We start from the raw sequence: 27322 nt of genomic DNA, 5'->3' as shown, positions 1-27322 counted from the left end.
TCTGCATGGAAAATAGAATGATGGAAGGTATTCAGGTGAGAGTTTAATTGAAGGGTGGGTTTAGGGAGGAAAATGAAAACATAAAACATAAGATAAAGGAGCAAAATCATTTAGATGAAAATCATTTAGAAAACGGAGACATTCAATGCACAAGCTGTGGGAGGAAAGGAAGGAGGATATCTCAGTAACAGATTTCGGCTTTCAGGGAACATTAGAAATATATCTTTCTGAAGGAGAAATGAGAGAGGTGGATTCAGATGAGATGCTTGCTCGAAAGAATAGGCCATACGTGGGGCTAGAGGATCTGACCAGATGCCTAATATGCCATGACGCCATTGCTGCAGTTTAGGCAGGTAGCAGAAATTAAAACTGGGTGAGGTGACTTCAGAAAGGGGCAATTATCATCATCATTCACAACCAGGGACAATGCATTTGTCCCTGGTTGTAGATGGCTGAGGTTGTTTGCTTGTGAATGGAAATTTCTGGAGGAAAATGTGGATTGTTGGTCTGCTGACAGAGCTCATGGGGAGATGACTGCGAGGTAAGATAAATGGAATGGAGAGGAGACTGATGAGGCTAATTGATCCAGGAAATAGGAGGATAAGACAACTGAAGTTACAATTCGCAATTTGCAGTCTTGATTCATTGATTGTCCCTCAGCAGAGATACAAGGAGATAACCCAAAGGTAGACATGTGTTTATGAGGTGGATTCAACTTCAAATGACATTTGGAAAACAGAGGCTTAGTGATGCACTGTATACAGACTAGTGGGCAAAGTATTCAAAAGGACAAAAAATTGAAGGTGACAAAACTGAATGACAGGAAAGGAAAGAATGGAAAGGGAAATCAGAAGAGGGAAAGAAAGGAAATATAAACAATTGGTCCAAACCTAGAGCAACAGGAAAAATGTAGCAATAGATTTAGAAGATATTCAAGTTACACAGGTATGGCATTGTTTGTAAAAATAAGACAGACAGCAGACTATTTTAAAGAGTCAAAATTTCAAATCCAAGTCCCAGTGGTGGTATAGGATCGGCCTATATTGGCCTATTGGGAGGCAATGGCCAAGTGGTATTATTGCTGGACTGTTAATCCAGAAACCCAGATAATGTTCTGGGGAATCAGTGCCCTGGTCTAGAAGCAAAATCAGGTCCAAGAGTCCACTGGGGGCAGAGTATTAATGGTGTACTACCTGAGGTTGTGCACTAATGTGGACGAGTCAAGGATAACGAAGTATTTGTCATATTCAGTCTTGCCCTGTGGATTCTTCATATTCAAAAATGAATCCCTGGAAACGAGCAAGAATAACAACAAGCCTCTCTTCCTTGTGAAATCCTTATGAAAAGTCATTCATGAAAACTTTTTGCAGGTTTACAAAAGGAAGAATTCAAAAGAAGGGGACACTGAATTGTAGGTCGCAGCTGGCTGTAGTCAGCCTAAGAAAGAGGATTTTGAAGTCTTCCTGTACACTAAGGGAAATAAATGGTAATCACAGAACCGCGAGCCCTAAGTAATAAGAGTTTTCTGGCACCAGCTTGCAAACAATGGCCAATGCCACGTGCCACTCTGCACCAGCACAGGATTTTTTTTGAATGAATTGCAAATAAACAAGTAAAACATTGCAGACAAGCTATCTCAGACAACAGGCACACATCAGACAGGCTGAGTATGAAGCAACACAGGTTCATTGTTTAACAATGATCTATGTCGTCAACTCTACAAAGACCACAAAGAATACTCAATCATCACCATTAATGGCAGCAAAGGCCACAAGTGTTTTCAATCTTTACTCAACAAATCTGCTTCAGGTATCACAACTGCTCTTTTATTCAGCTTTCTACTGAAGGAGGTAACTGAAGCCTTATTTTGTCACACATCCACCTTGGTACACTTCAACAGCTACCAGCAACAGCAAAGGCAGAAATGAAAGTCATGTCTTTACACGGTATCTTTTACTAATTCAGGGTATTCTAACACACTTCACATCTGAATACAATGATGTTCATTGAAGACTGCACAGTGTTCAGTTCCAATTGCCATTCCACTCACAATAAAGCATTGCGCACACTTCCAACAAGACCTACACAAGATCACAGCTTGGTTTATAACTGGTAACTAAAATTGATAGTACACAAGGGCAAGATAATAAAACTCTCCTATTAGAGACTTGAAACATTTCTTCATGGCATTCCATGACATTATCATCATCGTATGAAAAGATTTACTGAAATGGTACCGGGCATGAGAGACTTCAGTTGTGTGGAGATTTTGGAGAAGCTGGATTTGTTCTTTTCCAAATAGAGAAAATTACAAGATTAGATAAAGTGCTCAAAATCATAAGTGAGTTTGAAAAAGATAATTAGACACAGGGCCAGCAGTAGGCTATTCAACCCACCAAGTCTGTTGCCATTCAATGAGATCATGGCTGATCTGATAATCCTCAACTCCACTTTCTTATACTTTCCCCATAACCCTTCATTCCCTTACGAATTAAAAATCTGAGTATTAAAAATTCTCAGCCTTGAATATACTTAATGACCCAGCTCCATGGCCCATTGTGTAAAGAATTCCACAGGTTAACTACTCTTCGACAGAACAAATTCCTTTTCAACTCTGGCTTAACTGTTTTAATCAAGGACTGATCAGGGATAGTCAGCATGGCTTTACACGTTTAGCAAGGCCTTCAACAAGGTTCCACATAGTAGAATTGTATTGTTAGATCACATGAAATCCAGGAAGAGCTAGCCAATTGGATACAAAATTAGCTTGATGGTAGGAGACAGGATAGTGGTGGAGGGTTGTTGTTCAGACTGGAGGCCTGTGACCAGCAGTGTGCAGCAAAGATTGGTGCTGGGTCCACTGGTGTTCGTCATTTATTTAAACAATTTGAATGAGACTATAGGAGGCATGGTTAGTCATTTTGTAGATGACACCAAAATTGGTGGTATAGTGGACAGTGAAGAAGGTTATGTAAGAGTACAACGGGATCTTGATCAACTGGGCCAGCGGGCTGAGGAATGACAAATAGAGTTTAATTTAGATAAATGAGAGGTGTTGCATTTTGGTACAATAAACCAAGGTAGGACTTACACAGTCACTGATAGGGCCCTGGAGAGTGTTGTCGAACAGAGGGATCTATGGGTGCAGATGTGTAGTTCCTTGAAAGTGACATCACAGGTAGACAGGATGGTGAAGGCGGCATTTGGCACACTTGCCTTCATTGAGCATTGCACTGAGTACAGGAGTTGGGACATCATGTTACAGTCATACAGGACATTGGTAAAGCCACATTTGAGTTCTGATGACCCTGCTTTAGGAAGGATGTTATTAAACTAGAAAGGATGCAAAAAAGATTTACATGGATGCTACCAAGACTAGAAGGTTTGAGTTATAAGGAGAGGCTGGAGAAGTCGGGACTTTTTTTCCCCGGAGCATAGGAGGTTAAGCGGTGACCTTATAGGAGGTTTATAAAATCATGAGGGGTATAGATAAGGTGAATAGCCAAGCTCTTTTTCCTAGGTTAGAGGGGGTCCAAAACTAGAGCGCATAGGTTTAAGGTGAGGGGGGAAAGATTTAAAAGGGACCGGAGGGCAATTTTTTTTCACCAGAGGGAGGGTGGCATGTATATGGAATGAGCTGCCACAGGAAGTGGTAGAGGCATGTACAATTACAACAATTAAAAGACATTTGGACAGGTACATGGATAGGAAAAGTTTAGAGGGCTATGGGCCAAATGCAGACAGCTGGGACTAGTTTAATTTAGGAAACCTGTTTGGCATGTACAAGTTGGGCCAAAGGGTCTGTTTCCATGCTGTATGACTCCATGACTCTATGATCTAGGTGACCCCTTATTCTGTTACGTCCTCAGCTTCTAAACTTTCCCACATGGAAAAAACAACCTTTCTGTCTCTGCCAATATCTACCCCCACGCCACCCTCATAAGACAGTCCCTCCATACCTGGGATCAGCTTCGTGAACCTTCTCTGGAATACCTCTAATGCCAGTATCTCTTTTCTTAGACAAGGAGCCCAAAAAACTGTTCACAGTATTCCAACTGTGGTCTGACTAATGTACAGTTTTAGCATGACATCCCCACATCTTTACTCCATTTCCTTTGAAATAAAGGTCACCATTCCATTTGCCTTCCCTTTTACTCGCTAAACTTGGAGAAAGTCAGAAGAAAATGTAATTAGAAGACATAGATGAACCAGAGACGATATGAAGAGATATTCTTTTTCACAGCAAGTCACAGTATGATGTACTGGAAAGGTCTGCCTAAAGAAATGATAGAAGTAGGTTCAATGATCACCTTCAAAAGAGAATTCAAAAAAAATGTGAGAAAATATTTACAGGATTTCTGAAAGAGCAGGAATAATGAGCTAGCACCACCAAAATACCACACAGTCACTATGATCTCCTTCTGCACCATATCATTCAATAATGCTCAGCTGAGTTACTGAAGTGAGGTACCATGGTCCTTCCATCATTCTTATTAAGAGGCAAAGATAATTTATTTTGGTAAGAATATATGTGAATCTAGTTATAATTCTGCCCCATATGTCGAATTGATAGGAAATAAAGCAGCTTAGCATTTTTCATCAAACTTCATGACAACAAGGATTCACATGGTCTGCCTTCACAGAAACTGAAGAAATGCATTTACAAAAGACATTGAATACCTTGTCCAGATTGTGAAAAAAATGTTATTGTTACATCTCATTGTAATAATAGACTCGGGGAATTGTGTGTCAACGATCAAATTCGGATGTCCAGATCACAAAAGTAAGCAACTGATACAGTTGAAACTGAGAAAATATCTACCAGCACGGACACTTGCTCCTCATCAACTCTCCAGACTGCATCTATCCATCAAATTCATCTTTAATAATTACTATTTTAATTCTTTTTTAAACTGGCATCTCTGTTAGCTGTTGCTCACAATCAGTGCTTGAAGTAAGTAGTGTCCTTCCAGGTACAGTATGCATCATTTGTAATATAAAATAAACTGAATAAAATGTTGGTGCATTAAACATGAGAACATTCACAACTGAAACAATAAGTTACAAAAAACTGTATCCATTCGAGTAATTTCCATTCTTTAACCACAGTTATTGCTTCTGAAATGGGACAGTGTTTCAGTACCTCTCTACTGCCATTCGAATCAGTCTCATCCAGTTATTCCTATCCTCTTTTGAGTTTGTATGCATTTCATACATTTCAGGTCCAGCAGATGAAGCACTAATTAAGAACATTCCTCGTTCTTCATTGGCTACTTCTCGGACAATTAATTTCTGCAGCAAAATAACTGCAGGCTTCTGGTCCTGATGTGAACAATAGAAAATGAGAAACAAATGAACAAACAAAACCAATAATGCCATTTAATTTAGTCTTATGCATGTCTTGTACTCTTAAAGTTACATGAAAGAATGTCAAACATTTGTAGTTATTAAATAAAAACAAAAGTATCAGAATACAAATTATTTGTCGTCTTACAATTAAAATCTTGGGTTAAAAATGATACATCACGTGTATAATCCAATTTAAAATCATTCAGTAAATGTGGTGAAAAAAATTCTGAGAAAAAAGATGAAAAACAAGAAAGTCTTTGAAAGAAGAGCAAGGATGAGGGGACTTGTGGGTAAGTTCTCAAAAGCAGGTTGTAGGTAGCAGATAGCTCTAACACCAACAGTGGATACACAGGAAACAGAAGTCTGAAGCTTAAAAATGTAATAATGACCAAGGGAGTAACTGCTTTTGTGATATTGGTTAAGGGCAAAACACTGGTCAGGGAGAGTGGTCAGGGAGAGCTCCATTGCTCTTTATTAAATAGTGCCATTTTTAAAAAATCCACCCGAGGGGGCAAACAGGGCCTAGATTTACTGTCTTATCTCAAAGGTAATACCTTCAAAAGTACAGCGCTCCCTCTGTACCACAATAAACTGTCAGCCTAAGTTTTGTATTCAAATCTCTGAACTTGGTCTTGAATCCATAACCTTCTGACAGAGGAACTTGGTGAAATAAATAGTGATGTCTTGAAAAGTATCCAGAAGAGAAGGTGCTGGAGGTGCTAAAATGCACAAGGGTAGGTAAATCTCTGGGACTTGATCAGGTGTATCCCATAACTTTGTGGAAAGTTACAGAAGAGATTTCTGGACCCCTTGTTGACAGCCAGAAGACTGGAGAGTCGTTAATGTGGTGCCATTATTTAAGAAAGGTGGTAAGGAAAAGCCAGGGAACTACAGATCAGTGAACCTGACATCAGTGGTGGGTAAGTAATTGGAGGGGATTTGGAGGGACAGGATTTACATGCATTGGAAAGACAAGAACTGATGACAGTCACTATGGCTTTGTGCATGAGAAATCAAGTCTCACTAACTTTGTTGAGTTTTTTGAAAAGGTGACAAAAAAGATTGAAGAAGGCAGAGCAGTAGACATTGTTGACATGAACTTCAGCAAAGCATTCGATAAGCTTCCGCATGGTAGACTAATTAGCAAGGTCAGATCACATGGAATCCAGGAGGAGCTAGGCAATTGGATACAAAATTGACTTGAATGTAGGAGACAGAGGGTGGGGGTAAAGTGCTGTTTCTCGAACTGCAGGCTGTGACCAGGTCACAGGTTTGTGCCGCAAGGACTGGAGCTGGGTCCACTGGTTTTCATCATTTATATAAACAATTTGGATGCGAATACAGGAGGTATGATTAATAGGTTTGCACTCAACACCTAAATTAGTGGTGTAGTGAACAGTGAAGAAGGTTACCTCAAAATACAACGGGACTTTGATCAGATGGTCCAATGGGCCAAGGTGTGGCATATGGAGTTCAATGTAGATAAATGTGAGGTGTTGCAGTTTGGCTGGACTTATACAGTTAATGGTAGGGTGTTGGGGTGTGTTGCCAAACAAACAGACCTTTGGGTGCGGGTGCACAGTTCTTTGAAAATGGAGTTGCAGGTAGACAGGGTGGTGAGGAAGGTGTTTGACACACTTGCCTTCATTGGTTAGTGCACTGAGTATAGGAGTTGGGACATAATGTTGCAGCTTTAGAGGACAATGGTGAGGCCACTTTTAAAATACTGTGTTCAATTCTGATATCCCTGCTATAGAAAAGGTGTTGTGAAACTTGAAAGGGTTCAGAAAAGATTTGCAAGAATGTTGCCAGGATTGGAGGGCTTAAGCTATAGGCAGAGGCTGAGCGCTGGCCTTATAGAAGTTTATAAAACCATGAGCAGCATGGACAGGGTGAAGGTCTTTTTCCCAGTTAGGTGAGTGCAAAACTGGAGCGCATAGGTTTAAGGTGAGAGGGGAAAGATTTAAAAGGGACCTGAGGGGCAACCATTTCAGTCAGAGGGTGATGCGTGTATGGAACGACCTGCCAGAGGAAACGTGGAGGCAGGTACAATTGCAACATTTAAAAGGCATCTGGATGGCTATTTGAATATGAAGGGTTTAGAGGGATATGGGCCAAATCCTGGCAAATGGGACTTGATCAGTTTAGGATATCTTGTCAGCGCAGCCGAGTTGGACTGAAGGGTCTGCTTCCATGCTGTATAGCTCTAGGCAAATGTACTAGATGATGTAAGTTTGAATTTATGCCCTATGGTCTGAAGAAGGTTGGTAAGTAAAGTATTAGAATTAGAATTGGAGCTGACAGAAGCCCCGAGAAATGTTTGTGTGGAGAAAATCTATAGGAATTGAGATTTTGGGGATGGAATTATACAGTCATAGTCATAGTTCTAGATAGAATACTGGTTTTGAAACAAAGCTCAAGATCAAAGCAGATGTCACGGTTGAAGCTGAGTGAAAGGCCAAGCAAGGATTGAGTCAGTGGAGAAAATGGATTAGTGCCAAGTACTAAAACTCATAGCTATTATCTTCCCAGTATTCAGTTAAGAAAGTAATGGTTCATCTGAAAATTGATGCCAAACAAGCAGTAAAACAGTTCCAGATGGGGGAAATGGGAGAGAGCTGTCACTACCGGATATCATCATCTTACCAATGGAACCAAAAAACTTATGCTTATGGACTTTGTGAGCAAAGTCAGAGAGAAGGATATGTACTTGGTGAATGCTCAGTATAACGCTTTCATTTCCTCATTTCAGCAGAACTGTGAAGCCATTATAGAGATGCATGACTGTGGACAAGTTAGTAGGAGTGAAGCCACGTGAGTGTATTTCCACGGTGCTGGTCAATGCAGAAATACAGTAAACTGTGTGGATTAGAACTATATCAAATTCTACTATTGGTATTAGAAGCAGATGGTATATTGAATGTGCAGACTTACTACATTGCACTATAAAAAAACTAGGGAATAGAACTCCCAAACTAGTTCACTTGATTTCACACTGTAACTTCAATGAAAGATCAATAGTAACCAGAGAGAAATGGCCACTTTCCACATGGCGAGTCAAATTCAAAGACATTTGAGATAAAATAAGTTGAACTCACCACATTTGCAAAAGTATACTTTTGGTCTTTCTCCTGCAGGAAAACTAGCACATCAGTAAGAAGCAGAGCTGTAATATCTGAAACAAAGTTAAGATAACTTAAAACACAGAATTCTGATAATCTTTTTGTGCTATTAATTAATTGACTACTAGTAATTTCATAGATGTATTTCATAGAATCCCTACAGTGTGGAAACAGGCCCTTCAGCCCAACAAGTCCACACTGACCATCACAGCATCCGAGCCTGACCCATCCCCCTATAACCCACCTAATCTATGCATCCCTGAACACTATGGGCAATTTAGCATGGCCAATCCTAGCCTGCACACCTTTGGACTGTGGGAGGAAACCGGAGCACCCGGAGGAAACTCACGCAGACATGGGGAGAATGTGCAAACTCCACACAGACAGTCACTCAAGGGTGGAATTGAACCCGGGTCCCTGTCATTGTGAGTACACTATGTCTGATTTTCAAACTTCTGCATTTCCAATTTAATTTGTCAACACAAGAGCACCATCTCAGGCTTGGGGTCATGCATTTGCCACTGAAAGCAATGTTTTAAGTTTTAGGAATGCATTCCAAAACTGAAAATAGTCTAAGAGGTATAGTAGGTGGTCTTGTGGTGCAGTCGGTAGCATTGCTGCTCTCTGAGCTAGAAGTTCCAGGTTTGTCTTCCATTCCAGGACATGATGGCCAAAGGCATGTGCATTCGTAATACTTCCAACAAATGGCAACAGCAGGCAGTGAGAACGGGAACATTTCCTGGTCAACCATGTGCTGGAAAGAAACTGGATCATTGACGATTACCATCTATTTCTCCAGATTATGATATGACTTGTGATGATACTATGGCTTTAAGACATGTACATTGTCCTGGTTTTTTTGTTTATGAAGAGAGGTTGAGACAGAGGTATTGAGCGGTCTGCTTTAAGCCAAAAAAGTAAACAGCTTGTGAGGCCTGTGGTCTTGTAAGAAGGTGATGAGAAGATAAAAAAAAACAATTGGGTATTTTTTCATGAAACTGAATAATCATCAACAGAAATATTCCACAATTGAGAAGGGAAATTTGAGTTCGATGTTGGCGTTGCAACATTTATTGTGCCAGTAATGGGTCTGAGACAATTGTATACACTGATCATAACTCCTTAAAGTGTTTAGAAAAAATTAAGGACAAAAATACCATCCTGTTGAAATGGAGTTTATTATTGCAGCCATTCAATTTGAAAATTATACACATTGCCTGATGAGACAACATAATTGCCGGTGCATTGTAGCAACTTTGATGAAGGAAGATGGAGGCATTCAGTGGCGGGAAAAACATGGACTGAAATGGTTTGAATTAGTGAATGTTTACATGCTTAGAGTCAATGCAATACATATGTAATGTAGTGTAAGACTAAAGGTTTTTAAAAAATTAAGCCATCTTTGTATATTGATGGTTCTTTTTTAAGGGGGAAGGTGTGACAATACTATAGCTTTAAGACTTGTATATTGTCCTGGTATTTTTCACAAAGAGAGGTTGAGGCAGAGATACTGAGCAGTCTGTTCCAAGCAATTAAGTTATCAGCTTGTGAGACCTTAGGATTTTTTTTTAAGTTGGAACAATAGAAGCAGCCTGAATGGGTGGGGTCAAGCTCCCACAGAATCAGGATTTTAGTTTAATCATTCAGTAGCAATTGCTAGGGTCTTTAAACTGGGTGAGGAAGCTTTTCCTCTCTCTCAGTTACAGCTAAAAGCTGGGTTTCTCTTTTTGCTGCTAGAATTACATGCAAAATAATCTACTTTACTGACTTTGCTTTTGCCAACGTGTGCTTGAGGGGTGTTATCAAATTGGAACAGCTAATAAGTAGTTTATTGTTTTGTTAAGTATTTTGATAGAGATACAGTTAAGCCAATTCTTTTACTTTTATTTTGTCTGTATTTTAACTATAGTGAATAAATAAAGTGTGTTTTCCTTCAAGCCTGGTAGCTTGGCTAATCAAATTACATCTGGAATGCAATGCCTGGCACTTATTTTTAAAGGGAGAAAAAGTTAAGGTCTAGGCCATCTCCCCGACATGTTTTGAAGGAGTTTGGTCCGGTCCATAACAAATATAAAAGTGCATATTGCAATGGGAGTCGTGGTGGTGGTGGTTAGGGGGTGGTGTGGTGTTGTAAACACAATGCTTAGCTCCATTGGATAGATGGCTGGTACAGATCATATTGGTGTCAACATGCTGGGGTTCGATCCCCATTAGTGGATTCAATGTTGTGCCGAACTTTTACCCTAATCTATCTAACCTTCACCCCTACCTTATACTATCATCCATATGCCTATCTAATAACCGATTAAGTGCCCCTAATGAGACCGACTCCACTACCCTCTCCGGCAATGCGTTCCATACCCCGACCACTCTCTGAGTAAAGAGCCTACTTCTGATGTCTCCCCTATATCTACCTCCACTCACTTTAAAACTATGCTCCATCATAATAGCTACCTCCACCCTAGGAAAAAGTCTCTGGCTATCTACTCTATCTATACCTCTGATCATTTTGTACACCTCTATCAAGTCACCTCTCATCCTTCGTTGTTCTAAAGAGAAAAGCCCTAGCTCTCTCCACCTTTCCTAGTAAGACCTTCCCTCCATTCCAGGCAACATCCTGGTAAATCTCCTCTGCACCTTTTCCAACGCTTCCACATCTTTCCTGTAATGAGGCGACCAGAACTGGATACAATACTCCAGATGTGGTCGAACCAGGCTTTTGTATAGCTGGAAGGTGGTTAAATTGGCAGAAGACACCAAGATAGGTCAGAAAGTAAGTTGTCAAGACAAGGCACAGAGTCAGTGAAAAGATATGGACAGATCAAGGGAGTGGGCAAAAATTAGGAACATCATTTGGGAAAATATGAGCGTGTCCACTTTTGCAAGAAGATGGCAGTTGTTGTTAGCGGTCAGTCATCTCAGCTCCAGGAGTTCCTCAGGGTAGTGTCTTTGGTCCAGCTATCTTCAGCTGCTTCATCAATGACTTTCCTTGATCATAATTTTAGAGGTGGGGATGTTTGATGATGATTGCACAATTTTCAGTACCATTTGGGACGCCACAGATACTTAGACAGTCCTTGCTCAAATATTGAGGGTACCTGATTGATATGTATAAAATTATGAGGGGCACAGATTGCATAGACAGGAAGGTACTTTTAGCTTTGATGGAGGGATGAATGACGCACAGCATAAATTTAAAGTATGGAGCAGAAAGGTTAGAGGAGATATGAGGAAAAGATTTTTCACCCAGAGCACGGTGGGAACCTGAAACTCACTGCATGTAAGAGTGGCAGATGCAGAAACTATCATAACATTTAAGAAGTATTTAGATGCACACTTGTGACGTCAAGGTATACAAGGCTATGGGCCAAGTGCTGGAAAATGGGATTACAATATTTAGGTGGTTGTTTTTGATCAGTACAGATGCAATGGGTTGAAGGGCCTTTATCTCTGCTGTAGATTTATTTGGCTGTGACTAACATGACAGACTCTAACCATCACCCCTTGACATTCAATGGCATTGCCATAATTAATACCATAATCCCTCACCATCAAAATCCTTGGAGTTACTATTGATGAGAAACTAAACTGGACCAACCACATAAATACTGTAGCTGCAAGGTCAGGTCAGAGACTAGAAATACGGCATCGATAAACTCACTTCCTGACTCCCCAAAGTCTGTCCTATATCTATAAGGCACAAGTCAGGAGCGTGATGGTATGCTCCCTATTTGCCTGAATAAGTGCAGCTCTAACAACACTCAAGAAGCTTGACACCATCCAGGAAAAGGCAGCTTGCATGATTGACAGCACGTTGACAAATATTCACTCCTTTTACCACCTCCGACCACTCCTTCTACTCAGTAACGGCAATATGTACCATCTAGAAGATGCTCTGAATAAATTCACCAAGGCTCCTTGGGCAGTACCTTACCAAACTACAACAAAAACTATCTAGAAGGACAAGGGCGGCAGATAAACGGGATCACCACCAACTGCAAGTTCCTCTCCAAGCGACCCACTACCCTGACTTGGAAATATATCACTGTTCCTTCAGTGTTGCTGAGTAAAATCCCAGAACTCACTCAATAATGGCAATTTGGGTGTACCTGCAGCAAACAGACTGCAGCGGTTCAAGAAGGTAACTCACTACCATTCTCTCAAGGGCAGCAGGGAATGGGCAATAAATGCTGTGCAGACAGCAATGCCCATGTCCCATGAATAATTTTTCTAAAAAAAATTAATTAAATGGAGAGAGAATGCAGAACTCAGTAGCAGAGGGATTGGGTGTGCTGACAAGTGAGTCACGAAGCTGATATGCAAGTACAGCAAGTGATTAGGCAGGCAAATAGAGTTGTTACTATTGCAAGGGAAATGAATGAAAATAGTGAAGTTTTACTGCAACAGAGTAAAAGGAAGTGCTGGAAAAGCTCAGCAGGTTTCGCAGTATTGTGTTGAGAGGGAAATAGAATTAATATTGAGTCCAATATAACTACTTGGAGCTCTAGCAACTCCAGTACTTTGTCTTTATTTGAAGTTTTACTCAAGTTATACAAGGTGTTGGAGAGGCAATTTCTGGAGTACTGCGTACAGTTTCGGCCTTATTTGAAGAAAGGATATGATTGCTTTAGATGCATTTCAGAGAAGGTTCAGTTGACTCATTCAAGGTGAAAGGATTATCTATCGAAGAAAGATTAAACATCGACAGTTATTGGAGTTTAGAAGAATGTGAGGTGATCTTATTAAAGCATATAAGATCTTGAGGGAACCGGTTAGGGTGGGTAGCAAGTGCACGTTTCCACTTGTGGAGCAGAACTAAGTGATATTGCTCAAGAACAAAAGATCTCAGTTTCCTCCCTCTCTGAGAGGGTCTTTATAATCTTAGGTTTTTAATGGTTTTGGGAGTCAAGGGTTATATAATCAACACAAGAGAATGGAAGCAAGACCACAATTAGATTAGCCATGATCTTATTGAATGATGAACCAGACTTGAAGGGTCATATAGCCCACTCCAGCTCCTAAGTCCTATATTCCTACAATAAAACAATGAACTGCAAATTCTAGTGATCTGAAAAATACAAAAACTGGAAGTGCTAGAGAAACTCAGCAGTCTGGCAGCATCTGTGGACAGAAAACAGAGTTAACATTTGAAATCTAGTTCCATTCTGAAGAAGGGTCACTGGACTTGAAATGTTAATGCAGTTTTCTCTTTACAGAAACTGCCAGGCCTGCCGAGTTTTTCTAGCACTGTCTGTTTTTGTATGTTTCCAATGTTCCTTTTGGAGGGTCGAAGATGGGAGGCCGGCCAGAAGGGTTAGAATGGAAATATGTAGGAAGTAACAGAGATTTAGCAATCACACTGTACCAATGGAAGCTCAGATACCTACCCACTAATTTGACTCTGGGGAGCACTACTAATGACGACTCCTAGAACAACATATCCCTTCATTGCTCTATGTTTGTGCACGACCATTGCAGCACTAAGGGGAAGTTCCAGAAGAGAAGCAAAAGTGGCACCTGTTGTCCTGTCTCAGGGTGACAGCAGACTTGTTCCTTTACCACTCACTCCTCCTTTGTTAGTGCTGCAGGGCCATCTCCAGTGTCCCCCAGTGGATATTTACCCAATTTTCTTCACCTGTTATTTTGGAGGACCAATTGGATACATATACAAACAAAGGAGGCAGGGAACCGTTGATTGTATGGGGAGATTCTTAGCAGCAATTAGCATTGAACTACGATCTCATTAAGTCACCCCCATCCTCCAGGAGTAGAAGCTAAGACAGAAACTCTAAGAATTTCATGAAAGGTTTAATATATGTGTATTCTCAGGCAGCCATGTCATACCGTTTCAACAGGTACATCTGGAGGCAGTGAACCAATTAGTAAACCTTATTAAAGCTCATTAAATCTTCAACACCACAGCAGTCAACTCTTTCAATCTGAATAACTAGAGATAACTTTGACTTCAAATAATTCATTGCCTTCTGACAATAAAAGTCAAGAGGTGTTGAATAGATGGCTGAGTCAAAATAGTGTATTTTAGGCTATCGTCAAAGTCATTATTACCCCCATTATGTCAAAAGGATTTATAACCATCATTTGCCCTTCTTCTGGGTTCAACAATATAATTTTTAAAGCATTTTAAACAGGAGGAAGTGTCATTTTTGGTAGAACATTAGATCTATTACCTTTCAATCGTCCTGTGGCTGTTTTCCAATACATGGAGCCCTCATGCTGTAACTCCCTCCCTTTGATGATCAGGTCCTGTTTCCGGAATATGCGGCCATTCTTTAACTTGCCACATGTTTTGTTTTCAAACTTATTTAAGATGTCCAATAGCTTTTGCTCTTTTTCATATTTGTTGACCTTTGTATCAACTGCTGCTATTATGTCCTTTATCAAACTCAGAGATTTTGCCACATCCTCATTCTCTTCTGTTCCTTCTGGGAATAAGAAGGCAAAATTTCAGCATATTATTACTTTGTTAGATACATTTTGCAACATGCAATTGAACTGAGTGTTCATCCCAGTTCCACATTAAATTAGTGGGTTGCTGGCTGTCACTCACCTTCATCCCAACATCTCAGGCAGCCATGTCATACCTTTTCAAAAAGCTTGTAACTTCTCCTATCTCAATCTTTCTTGCACAAACCCTCGAACATTTTGCCAATACCTGAACTGGCAGTCAAGGTGACAAGATTAGTGGGTACCAGTCATGATCGCAAAGATAGTAATAAAATAATGAGATGAGATTAGTGGCAACGTTGTGTTGTCCTGCCACCTGATTTATTAGGCACATGTAGCATACACTGTGCTGTGTTCATGGCCTAATCTTACTTACTTTTAGTATTTTTTCATGGGATGCATGCATTTTTGGCAAGATCTGCATGTGTTGACCACCCAAGTGCCCTTACAATGGGTGATGCTGCAGTCATTCTGGATTTTGATCCAGCAACCGTGATGCAACAGGGATATAGTTCCAAGTCAGGATGTTGTGTTGCTTGGAAGGGAACTTATAGGTGGGGATGCTCCCAAGCATTTACTGCCCTCATTCTTCTAAGTGGTAATGTTACAGTTCTTGAAAGTGCGGTCGAAGGATTCTTGGTGAGTTGCTGCAATAGCATCTTGTCGAGAATACACAATGCTGGAACTCACTGTAATTGAGCTAACATGCCCAAAACTAGAGAGTGGCTACCCTGTGACTATAGTGATCCACTGAAAGTCGTGCTGTCACACAAAGTTTCAAAGTTTCATCAAGCAAACCATTTGAGTTCTCATGCAAATCATTCACTGGCTATTGTTCAGAATCAGTATTATATACAATACAGAAGGAGGCTAATCAGCCCATTCACACTACTACACCAGTCATATTCAGCACAGTACATGCTATACAATTGGTCATGGTATGCTAAATCCTGTACAACCTGGTCATTTGGCCTCATGGATGTGATGAGCAGCTCAGGATGTACATTTGCAATTCACAGAGTCAGGATATTAATGCAATCCCTCAACTAGGCCTTTATCTTTTTGAATAGTCATTTTAATTAAGTATTAATGGGGCCTGAGAGTAAGGATTTAAAGAAAATAAAAAGATTATTTGAAAACAAAGGAATTACATGCAGATGATTTCCGGAGGCATGTGAGAAATTAGTGGTACGCACATTTACATGGAAATTCAAAATTGGAAGTCAAACTTCAGGAACTTTTAAATATATGGAATTCATAGCAAACAGACTAAATTGAGAATAACCCTGAATCAACAGTCTCACCTAGTATTCAAGTAGAATGCCTTTGGAATGCATTGCTGATATCATTCATTCTGAGACCATGTCCACTTGACAAAGAGTGTTGCGCAAAAAGAGAATGAGGATTGATCTTGTTAGTATAAAAGAAATTTAGGAAGAAAAGGAGAGTTTAGATTGCTTTACAACAAGAATTGTTCGTCTGAAAAAAATAGTTGGATGTTTGTGTTCGAATGCATTACGAGAACGAGAAATATTCACATTGTAATCTTGTTGAATGTTTTTCAAGACAAAGTAGAACAAGTTTTGTGCGAGATGAATTTTATACTAATGCAGCATAGAAGCTATCAGTTTGTAAAGTAAAAGGTAAAGTCACCGTAGTCCCACCAGACCATATGGTTGCTCTCTCATTAGCTAGACAGAAAGAGACAACTGGGGGTGGTTTAATCTGAAGGTCACTACACCTCAGGCAAGGGAAGAGGCTGAGAAAGAAAGTTATTCATGACAACCTCAGCAGGAATTTAACCTGTACTGTAGATATTGTTCTGTATTGTAATTCAGCTCTTCAGCCAACTGAGCTAACTGATCCCCTATCATTTTGTATCTTTTTTATGAATAGCTTTCTCAGGAAATAAAAGGAATCTGTTAGCATCCTATTTACAGAATTAGAAGCTAACTACCCCAGAGTTAAAGGTAACATGGGGTATTGATATTGGAAAATAGTTAGTTATATTCAAATACATGTTGTTTTTACTTTGGTTGAACACAGATTAATTTGGTTACTTGTTTTAGCAAAAAGAATATTGAAATTTATATAAAGAAAGCCCAGCTAGGTGGGAGGCTGGGTGTATTTAATTGGTGTAGCAAGTTGTGTGTAGAGAAATAACAAAGCTCTTTCAAAGTTTTAGTCTTTGCATATGCTTCACGAACAATCTCAAATCACCATTAACAAGGACAGCAGGTTTGTGCTCCATGAAAGTAGTACCACTTTACCAGGATGTTGCTTCAAAGTCGAACCATTTGTTGCTGGACTGTGAATGCACCAATGTAATCATAAGCATTTTTCTGTGGGCTGTTCCATCTCACTAATCTGCAGCAGAATTTATGAGAGTGACCTCACCCCCTGGGGACGTGGACACTGCAATTTATTTTCCCTGCCCAGGCTGCAGGTCACTCATGCCCAGTGACTAATTGCATATTGATCCCACCTGTACACATTTCTCCAACGTAAGGATCTGAGTAGGCAGCTGCATGTGAGGGATTGACAGATAGTAGCTCTTGATCATCACTGTCTAGCTCAGCATGTATTTTATGTTCCTGTACCACTGCCTAATAAGATAGCAGTTCTTGGGTATTTGAAAAGGAGAAAGGGAAGGTCTAGGGCTGTGGCGAGGAAATGAGTAGAACCCCAATACTTACACCAAGTGCAGACTGTAAACTCAGAAGAAACTGTGGGATGAGGAGGCAGTGAGATACGAGGAGGAGGATGAGTCAGAAACTGACTATCATTTTCAGCCTCACTGTTGGTGTTGGCCTCAGACAAAGACATCCAGACTAAAGTCTACAGTTTCTCGTTTGGTGCTGCCACTTACCATTATGCATCACCACTTCCCATAACAGAGTGCAAGGTATGTCATTGATTGTGGTGTGGTCTATTTGGGTGGAGAGTTTGTAATGTGTTCAAGAGCTGAAGAGTGGTTGTAGAAACAAAGAAAATATGAGCAGGTGTAGGGGTATGCAATTCAGCCATTCAAACCTGCTCTGCCATTCAAAATACGATCACGATTGATCATCCAACTCACCCTGTTCTTACTTTCTCCCCATACCCTTTGATCTCTTTTGCCTTAAGAACTATATCTAACTCCTTCTTGGAAACAGTCAATGTTTTCTGAGGCAGAAAGTTCCAAAGGTTAATCAGTTTCTGGGTGAAGAAATTTCTCCTCATCCAAGTCCTATATGGCCTACCCCATATCCCTAAACATGATCCCTGGGTTTTTACACCCCAGTCATTGGGATTATCCTTCCTGTGCGTACCCTGTCTAGTCATGTGAGCATTTTACAGGTTTATATGAAATCGCCTCATTCTTCTGAACTCCAGTAAATATAGACTTAACTGACCCGGTGTCTCTCCATACATTAGTCCTGTTATCCCAGGAATCTGTCTGGTAAACCTTTGTTGCACTCCCTCCATAACCAGAACATTCTTCCTCAGATAAGGAGACTAAACTGCACATAATCCTCCAGGATCATGTAAGATTGCAGCAAGATATCCCTGATCCTGTATTCAAATCCTCTCACAATGAAGTTCAAAGTTTATTTTCTTCACCACTTGTTAAACAAGCATACGTACTTTCAGTGATCGTTGTACAAGGACACCCAAGTCTCATTGCACCTCCCTCTTTCCAATCTATCGCTATTCAGATAGTAGTCTGCCTTCCTGTTTTTGCTGCCAAAGTGAATAACCTCTCATTTATCCACATTACACTTCATTGCCTAATTAGTAAACTTGTCCAAATTACAGTAAAGCATCTCTGAATCCTCCTCACAGTTTACCCTTCCATCCAGCTGTGTCATCTGCAAACTTGGAAATATTACATTTAGTTCCCTCATCTAAATCATTAATACATATTGTGAATAGCTGGGGTCCAAGCACCAATCCCTGCAGTACCCCACTAGTCACAGGCTACCACTCAGAAAACAACCCATTTATTCCCACTTGTTTTTGTTCCCAGCTAGTTCCCTATCCATGTCAGTGCACTCTACCCAATCCCGTGCAATTTAATTTTACATGCTAATTTAGTACGCTAGTCTCTTATGCAGAACTTGCAGCAGTGTTACATATTAGACTCTGATCTGAAATTATTAATGTTAATAAGGAGTCATGGCCGATAATGATTATTGGTAAGTAATCATTGAAGGAAGTGTTGGAAATTGAGCAGTAGGCAGGGTTAGTTTTACACTTGTTAGGATATGGCATTTGAAGAGACAGTCACTGACCACTCATGTGAGGCCACTGAACATCTTCCCACAATGCATTCAGGTAGTGTTGCATTAATGATAACACCATTACCTGCACCTAGAACCTTTACAGTATCTATATGGAGTTCCTCCTGTGCCTCAAAGAGGAGGAACTTTCTCTTCCAGTCTACCCACTCCTGCACCAAAGCTATTACAAGGAACATGACAGCATGATTTATGCCCTGTTGAGCCATTCAGGCTTTCCCTGGCTACTTCATACTCCTGGGCAGCAGAATGCATCCCCTCTTCAAGAGGTGAAGTCTAGCTTTAAGTGATGCTAAATTCTCATAAGCTTGGCCCCGTCCCAAGGCATGCACCCATTAAACAGTGTGCTTAGCTGCTGAATAGCACTATACTCTTTTAAACTCGTGGGCAACATAAAACTTGCGTGCTACTTGCATCAAAATGGGTGGCACGGTGGCTCAGTGGTTAGCCAATGGTTAAGATTTTGCAACAGTTTTACAATGTATGGAATCACTTCATAATGGCAGTTCTGTTCCATTTACCGACTGGCACTAAACAACGAGACATCCTCAATTTAAGGCGAAGGACAGATTTTAGAGCTGTAAGGGGGACGTCCAACAACTGTGTCACAGTCCCAGCATCCCAGCACTAATTTTCATTTTTTTTCTGAATAGCTTTCAGAACGAGCAGTGAAGGTTGCAATTGAGGCTACAATGAAAAAATCTATGGGTTGAATTTGACCACAAATTGGCTAAGTGTCAATTTTGTTGTGTTTCATTGAGGGTTTCTTTCTGCGAGTTTTCCACCTCATTATGTATACACTGGTACGCCCATGGTATCCGGATCGACATACTCGTCCTCTCACCACAGGCAGAAATACTGGCCACTGCTGGGACTTACAGGCATTCCTAGCACCGGCACAAATTTTAAAGCTCAGCTGTGCACCCAGTCAAGCATTAGCAGCCACAGCTGCCCTGCACATGTTATTGCCAATCATCTCAGACAAGAAAATTGGCGTTCGGCTTTGTCGATGGGGACCTAGAGGTGGACAAGGAATGCATGTGTTTGCTGCCCAAGGAGTATATCCTGAGATATTAATAACTGGTGTACAAAACAGAGGGCTAGAGAAGCATGCAATAAGTTGGAATCATTAGGTAACCATTGTGATTTTCATGCCAGGAATTGTCACTGTCTAGTTTCTATTCAGTGGGTGGGAGATTGGAAAACAGCATGTTAATGAGTTGAAATGATGTTAAAATGAGGATGTTAACATATGCTCATGCATGCAAATAGGCTTCTCACCAATCTCAAGTTAGACTTTAATCTTGCAATTCAACACTTTCATTAGAAAATGGGACTTTTTGCTGTTGATATCAGGAATCTCCTTGCTGCCGATCTTTCCTGATCTTCCCAACTTTCTCAACAATGCATGTGAGATTGCTCATGCATACTGGTGGTCAATATCATTAACACAGAAGAAAACACAAGCAACAGCAAACCAGCCAATTATATTTGCCACTAGCACTACTGTGCTTCCAAAAGATGTAGAGAGAAGCAATTACTAGGTCATACTCAATGTACTGCCATCACTTGCCATATATTCTTGCAAGTCAATGAAAAATATAATTGGGAGATGTAATTGCTCACATCACAGTCTCATTCAAAGTCATAATCTTTGCTTTAGTCATTTTTGTGATGTAAGCATTACTGGCAATGGCAAATTTGATTACTATCCCTAACTGCCCTGGAGAAGACAGAGTGGGGAGCAACTTTCCTGGGCTGCTGTAATCTATATGGTACAGATACTCCCAAATGTGGCAAGGAAGGAAATTACTAGAAATTACAAGAATAGCCATTGGGGAGGCAATGGCCTAGTGGTATTATCGCTGGACTGTTAATCTAGAGACCCAGATAATGTTCTGGGGACCCAGGTTCCATAAAATATCTGGAATTAAGAATCTAATGATGACTGAATCCATTGCCAATTGTCGGGGAAAGAGATGGGCAATAAATGCTGCCTAGCCAGTGACACCCTCATCCCATTAATGAATAAAAAAGAAATACTTCTAAGTCAGGGAGATCTGTTGCTTGGAGACAAACTTACAGATGATAATGTTCCTAAGTACTGCCCACCAATGTACTTCTAAGTGACAGAGGACACAGGTTTATTCCAATTATTGGAATAAACCTGTTATTCATTTGATACTGGAAATCAGCTTCTTATATGATTTTTATAGTTGGCTAATCTCATGTGACTGAAGCAGATTGGGAATTTGTTGTTTGGCATTCAGCAAATATTTTGGCAAAATTTACTTTTCTTTACATTTTACTCCAAACATGCATCATCATCTTTAAGATGAGGGGGGGAAAATTCTGCAATTGTACAACACCTTGCACAACCAAAGGGCTTCTCAGAACACTTGAATGTCAGTTGAGTTCTTGCGGTGTGTAGTCACTTTTGCAATGTAAAAAATGGTAATTTTATACATTGAATTGAATTGACCAGCTCGGAGTCTGACCTTTTGTGTATTGCAGTATTCGCTCAAGCAGGACTGGATATTTGGTGATCCGCTGGGTAACGAGTAGTATGCACTCTGGTACACCAAGGCGTCGGACCAGCAGATTGTTGCTTTGTTGCTATAAAGGGTAAAAAACAAATGTAAATTAATCTTTTCATTCTTTCATATTTACTTTGTTTGTCAAAGAAAAGTGATTAATCAGATCTTACCCTGATAAAGTTTTGGAATTTCTTATTTTGTTGCTGCAGTTCTTTAAAGAAACTGACTGCTTCTTTGTGGTGGCTACAGAAATCACCATAGGTTTGCTTCAATTTATTGCCATTTTCATCTGCAAACTGAGCACAAAGGATGTTCGTTATCAATTAAAGGGTCAATCACCATGGATTTATATTTATATTTATTTCCAAATGAAGACACCTGGATGGAGTTTCCTCGTGTGATCCTTTAAGGAAATTAGGTAAATAGAGATTAAGAAAGTTAACTTCTCCCCCGCACAGTGCTGGATTTATGGGCCACTCTGGTCGCAAAAGGTTGCATGTGAGGTGGGAAGCCCACCCATGATTCTGACAGCAATTGTAATCTGGGATCAGCATGAACAGCTTTCTCAGAAAGCAGCCCTACATTAGCGAACTTCCAGCAGTAGTAGTCATTAAGCTAAGAAACCAGGAAACTGTGGGCTTTTGGGTCTCACTGGGGGAGATTCGCTTCAAAAATCCAAAAGGGTTAAAGTGAAGGTGTGGGAAACGATCTTTATGTGGGGTGTTTGGACCTATGATGGGACCAGGGAACCCTTAGAGCAATTCAACACTGCTTGCCATACACCAGTCATTGCAGTTTAAGTGGCAGGCTTTCCACATGACATGGACCTCCTGCTACTGTGGGTAAAATATAGGCAGTGCAATGAGGCCCTTAAATAGTCATTAATCAACAGGTTCAATGGGATTGAGCGTCCTGATGCCCCCAGCATACCCCGTAAAATTGCAGACAGGTAGGGGCCAGTTAGGAGGCAGCAGCAAGGACACCTACTGGATTTTATGTGATTCCCTGCCTACGCATTCTCTTCAGAGGGGCGTTTAAAATCCAACTAATAACGTGTGATCATATCCATCAGACACATCCAAAGTATTCACATACAATGATTTACTTTGCATTTTGTCACTGTTAAAGGAAACTTTTTAAAATGCAAGTGATTTTGGATGTGAGGAAATAATGATTAGCTTTAGGTCTCCAAGGTCCTTATAGCACAAATGGAAATAATTCAGATTATCAAATCTATGCCAGCTTTCTGTAAAGCAATCCAGGCAGCCCTGTTCCTCCACACTGTCCTGTAGCCTTTCAACTTTACTTCCACTGGGTGCATTTGACGTCACACATCCCAGACAACATCCTGTTAGGCACACTTTAAATTTACAGCTTATAACTCTTATTTGCTTTAATAGCAGCGATTAAAGCCAAATTCTAAATACCGTTCATTTAGACCCTTGCAGTACATTTAGATCCAAATTCTTTCTGTACGGTGGCACACGAATAGGCCCATCCAATATAAAGTTACAGAACAAGAAATAAAATTAGTGGTTTTGGCTCTAGTCCAGTTTTGGAAGGGAGGGTATTATGAAATTGGACCTAACCTACAAGTTAAATAGGACCCTATTGCCTTTGGCTGTGTCTTTGCCACCTGTTCAGTTGAGCAGCTTAGTGAATCTGTCGATGCCTGGCTCTTCAAGGATGAGTAACAAGCTGGAGCATTTAACTCATCCACTTGTACAGTTTCTTATTGGCAGATAGGGTTAAAATTGACTGAGTAGTTTAATTTTGCGACAGAAATCGAAATCCTGATATCATATCAAAAACCCAAGATAGTTTTGAGAGATCTCAGGATTTTTAATACTGTGATCATTCAACTGTTGAAGTAGTATTCTTACAAAGCCGGCACATTTGCTTTAATGCAGCAACATTTAACCAAAACATAGGTTTTAATCATTCAACTCTTGAGCATGCCCGTGAAGTGGAAGTAAGATTTCATAAATCAACTAAGAGGCTCAGACTAATGATTAGCCACAGTCTTATCAGACCATAGGACCGCTCTCTCATTACAGACAGCCAACTATTAGTGGTTTAATCTGAGGGTTATTGTACCTCAGGTGGGGAGATAGCACTTCACGGTCCCTCAAATAGCAGCCATTCAGCTGGAACTTTGGAATTTCTTGCGTACCATTTTACTATTTCTGAATGCATCAGTTGAAGATATTCTTACTTTTCACACAGTGCAAACAAAAATGGTGTTGCAAGGCATAGAAGACACAGGTTTGTGCTGGAGAATTGCTCCATAGGATCAAGGATCGCGCAGTGGCTTCCAGAGTGACAGGCTTCATACGTGATTTGAACGATGTACTGGCAAAATATTCAACCACAGAAGACATCATTGACAGCCTGACGCTGTGCTCAGCTGTGGCCTTCTCATGCATACTTTCCAACATGACTGTCTAAGAATAACTGGAATTGCAGCTAACATTTCCCACATCTTGTGCAAAGCTGCTGAATCCTGTCGTAGTATCCCTGGCTGAGATTTAATTTGGGGTCAGTATCAATTAACTAGGCCCCATTTGGTGATCAAACATTGAACCTTTTTAGTTTCTATGGCTCAGTTCCACAATACTGAGGCTGTCACGAGAGATACATTTACACTTCTTATTCATAGTAATTCATTCTACTTTGAAAATACTTTGGCTCCACTTATTCTAATGTTACCTGTTGTAAAAGGATATCACCAATCCTATTGATGAAAAAGTTCCTTTCACTGTCTTCCTCAAAAGACTCCCGCCTTCTCTCTTTTAAGCAGAAAAAAAAGTGCTTGTGAATTTCTAAGAGTTCGTCTAAAGATGGAAATATTTTGTCAATGGTGTTGTGATCTAATTGCAACTCCTCCTTCATGCCCTTCCTAAAAATTTCTGACATTATCTCCAGGGTCCGAATGTGGTGCATCTCTGTCTGCATCAGCTCTGTAAGTGAATGAGAAACAATTTAATAAAAAAAAAAGTGGAGATGCTTGAAACCAGAAACAAAAACAGACATTGCTGGAAAAATCCAGCAGGTCTGGCAGCATTCTGTGGAGAGGAAGCAGAATTAACATTTCATGTCCAGTGACCTTTCTTCAGAACTGAAGATGGATTACTGGACCTGAAACATTAATTCTGCTTTCTCTCCACAGATGCTGCCAGACTTGCCGAGTTTCTCCAACATACAATTTAAGGACATTACAGTTTAAGGCTCAGTACTCCGCCATGGTGACTTTATATGCAGGTGTCAGTAGAATGCCACCACATAATGAGTTGGTGAAACCCATGAATAGTGAAACTGACACAAGCTCTGCAGCATTGGAGCAGAGGTCTCACTCTTGAGAAACTTGAGGGAATTTTATGGAGGAAATAGCAATCTTGGCTGCCAGCTAGAGAGAGACTGGACCACTATTACATGCTGATCAGGTAGTTGAGAGTCGAGTCTTCTACAAGACACCAAGGGCAGGAATTCCTGTCTGCCGACAGCTGCCAGCCAAACAGAAATCAGCAACTGTGTTGTTCAGCAGTGACACCTTCTAAAAGAGGTACCTGCAGAGATAATGGATTCATTGGTTATGATTTTCAAAAATTCTTTATACTCTGCAAGGCTTCACGGAATCTGAAGTTAGCAGATATACCATCAGCTTTCATGAAAGGAGGGAGATAGAAAACAGGGAACAACGGACATCAGTCACTGGAAAAATGTTGGAATCTATGATTGAGGAAATCAATAACAATACATTTTCAAGATCATATGATGATCTAAGTCAAAATGATTTTCTGAAGGGGAATAATGAGAAATTTATTGCAGCTTTGCGAAGATATAACCAGCACTTTAAACAAAGGAGAACTAGCAGATGCACAATACATGAATTTCTAAAAGGCATTCAATAACATGCCACAGGAAAGAGTATTAAGATAGATAAGGGTTCATGCGTTTGATGAAATATAACAGTATGGGCATTGCTGTCTGTATGGCACGCGTGTGTGTTCTGGAAACTACATCTTTTAAAAAGCAAGGCACTGTTCTTCAACAACAGACCATAAAACATAGTAGCAGAAGTAGGTGGTTCAGACCACTGAGTCTGCTCCATCATTCAGTAGGATCATGGCTGATCTGATAATCTTCAGCTCCGTTTTCATGCCTTATCCTCATAACCCTCAATTCCCTCACTGATTAGAATTTGCCAATCTCAGCCTTGATTAGACTTATTGACCCAACCTCTACAGTTCCCTGTGGTAATTAATTCCACAGATTCACTACCCTCAGAAAAAAGAAGTCTTCAGAAGAAGGGTCTAGGCCCTAAACGTCAGCTTTCCTGCTCCTCTGATGCTGCTTGGCTTGCTGTGTTCATCCAGCTCTACACCTTGTTATTTCAGACAAAAAGAACAGTTTCATCCACTGTGACTATTTCTGTACAACAAAATAGGTGACAACCAGTCTCTGGTTCATTTCTCAGGGCAATGCTTTGATGGAATTTAAGCAAAGCTTTATATTAATTACTGCATTCTCCATGGCAGAGCCTCTATCAATCAGAATCCACTTGCCAACCAACCAACCAGCACTCTCTTCTCACAGTATAAATGTTAATTTCCCCTTACTTTAGTATACCTTGTAACTCATCCCAATAAATGCAAGATAAAAACAAAATGCCTTTACAAAACGCGGGTCTTTTCTGCAGTTCTGTACTGCTATGGAATGGATAGCATGGATAGCGGGTTGCCTTTGGATAGAATGCAGACAGTGAGATAAACATGATCTTTTATCAAATTTGCCCGCTATAATTAAGGGAATGCCTCAAGGATTAATGTTGGCCCCTGAGATATCTACAATCTATGTTAATGAATTAGGTGAAGAGACAGTGCAGTGTTTCTAAGTCCACTGACAATTCAAAATTAAATGGGAATTCAAGCTGTCAGAAAAACACAGACTGGAAAATGATACACACTGGCTAAGCAGGCAACAATACAGCAAATGGAGTACAATACAGAAACATGAAAGATTATTAACTTTGATAGGAGGAACGGAAAAGCAGAGTAATTTTTTTTAAAAAGGGTGTAAATGTGTAAATATTGATGCTCAAAGAGGCTTGGGTTACATATACAAGGAATACAGAAAGTGACATTGTAGTTTCATATAACACTTAGAAAGGCAAATGGTATCTTCATTGTACAGTGATTGGAGTCCGGAAAAATTTGCAAGTTTAGTGAGACCAGTAATTTAAAGAAGAATACGCATGCATTGGAGGAAGTACGACAAATTCATTGATTCCTGGGATGAGAGGGTTGTCCTGTGTTAAGATGCTGAGTAAATTGGAGTTATATCAGCTGGAAGTTAGAAGAATAAGCAGTGATCTCATGAAAGGTACAGGATGCAAGATGGACTTGACAGAATAGACACCAAGAGAAAATTAAAGTGGTATTTCAGGATAAGGTGCTGATCATTTAGGAGAAATCTCATAATTTGAAAGAGATAGTAGCAACTGCAGATGCTGGAGTCGGAGATAGCATGGTGTGGAGCTGGATGAATACAGCAGGCCAGGCAGCATCAG

General features: G+C 40.3%; 1 protein-coding gene across 2 annotated transcripts in view; it reads right to left on the bottom strand.

The window, feature by feature from the left end:
* The window catches only part of arhgef28a (Rho guanine nucleotide exchange factor (GEF) 28a), a 380773-nt gene that overhangs the window by 110821 nt on the left and 242630 nt on the right, over nt 1-27322 (bottom strand). For both annotated transcript variants that reach the window (XM_048621117.1, XM_048621120.1), the window contains 6 exons: nt 24463-24713; nt 21924-22049; nt 21715-21832; nt 14660-14914; nt 8448-8524; nt 5144-5322 (listed from right to left, as the gene is read on the bottom strand). In XM_048621117.1, the coding sequence (XP_048477074.1) occupies nt 5144-5322; nt 8448-8524; nt 14660-14914; nt 21715-21832; nt 21924-22049; nt 24463-24713 (1006 nt within the window). The remainder of the gene's footprint in view (nt 1-5143; nt 5323-8447; nt 8525-14659; nt 14915-21714; nt 21833-21923; nt 22050-24462; nt 24714-27322) is intronic.

Source organism: Rhincodon typus, chromosome 3 (genome assembly GCF_021869965.1).
Source record: "Rhincodon typus isolate 14 chromosome 3, sRhiTyp1.1, whole genome shotgun sequence".
NCBI lineage: Eukaryota > Metazoa > Chordata > Chondrichthyes > Orectolobiformes > Rhincodontidae > Rhincodon > Rhincodon typus.
This window is presented reverse-complemented; position numbering and strand designations above follow the sequence as displayed.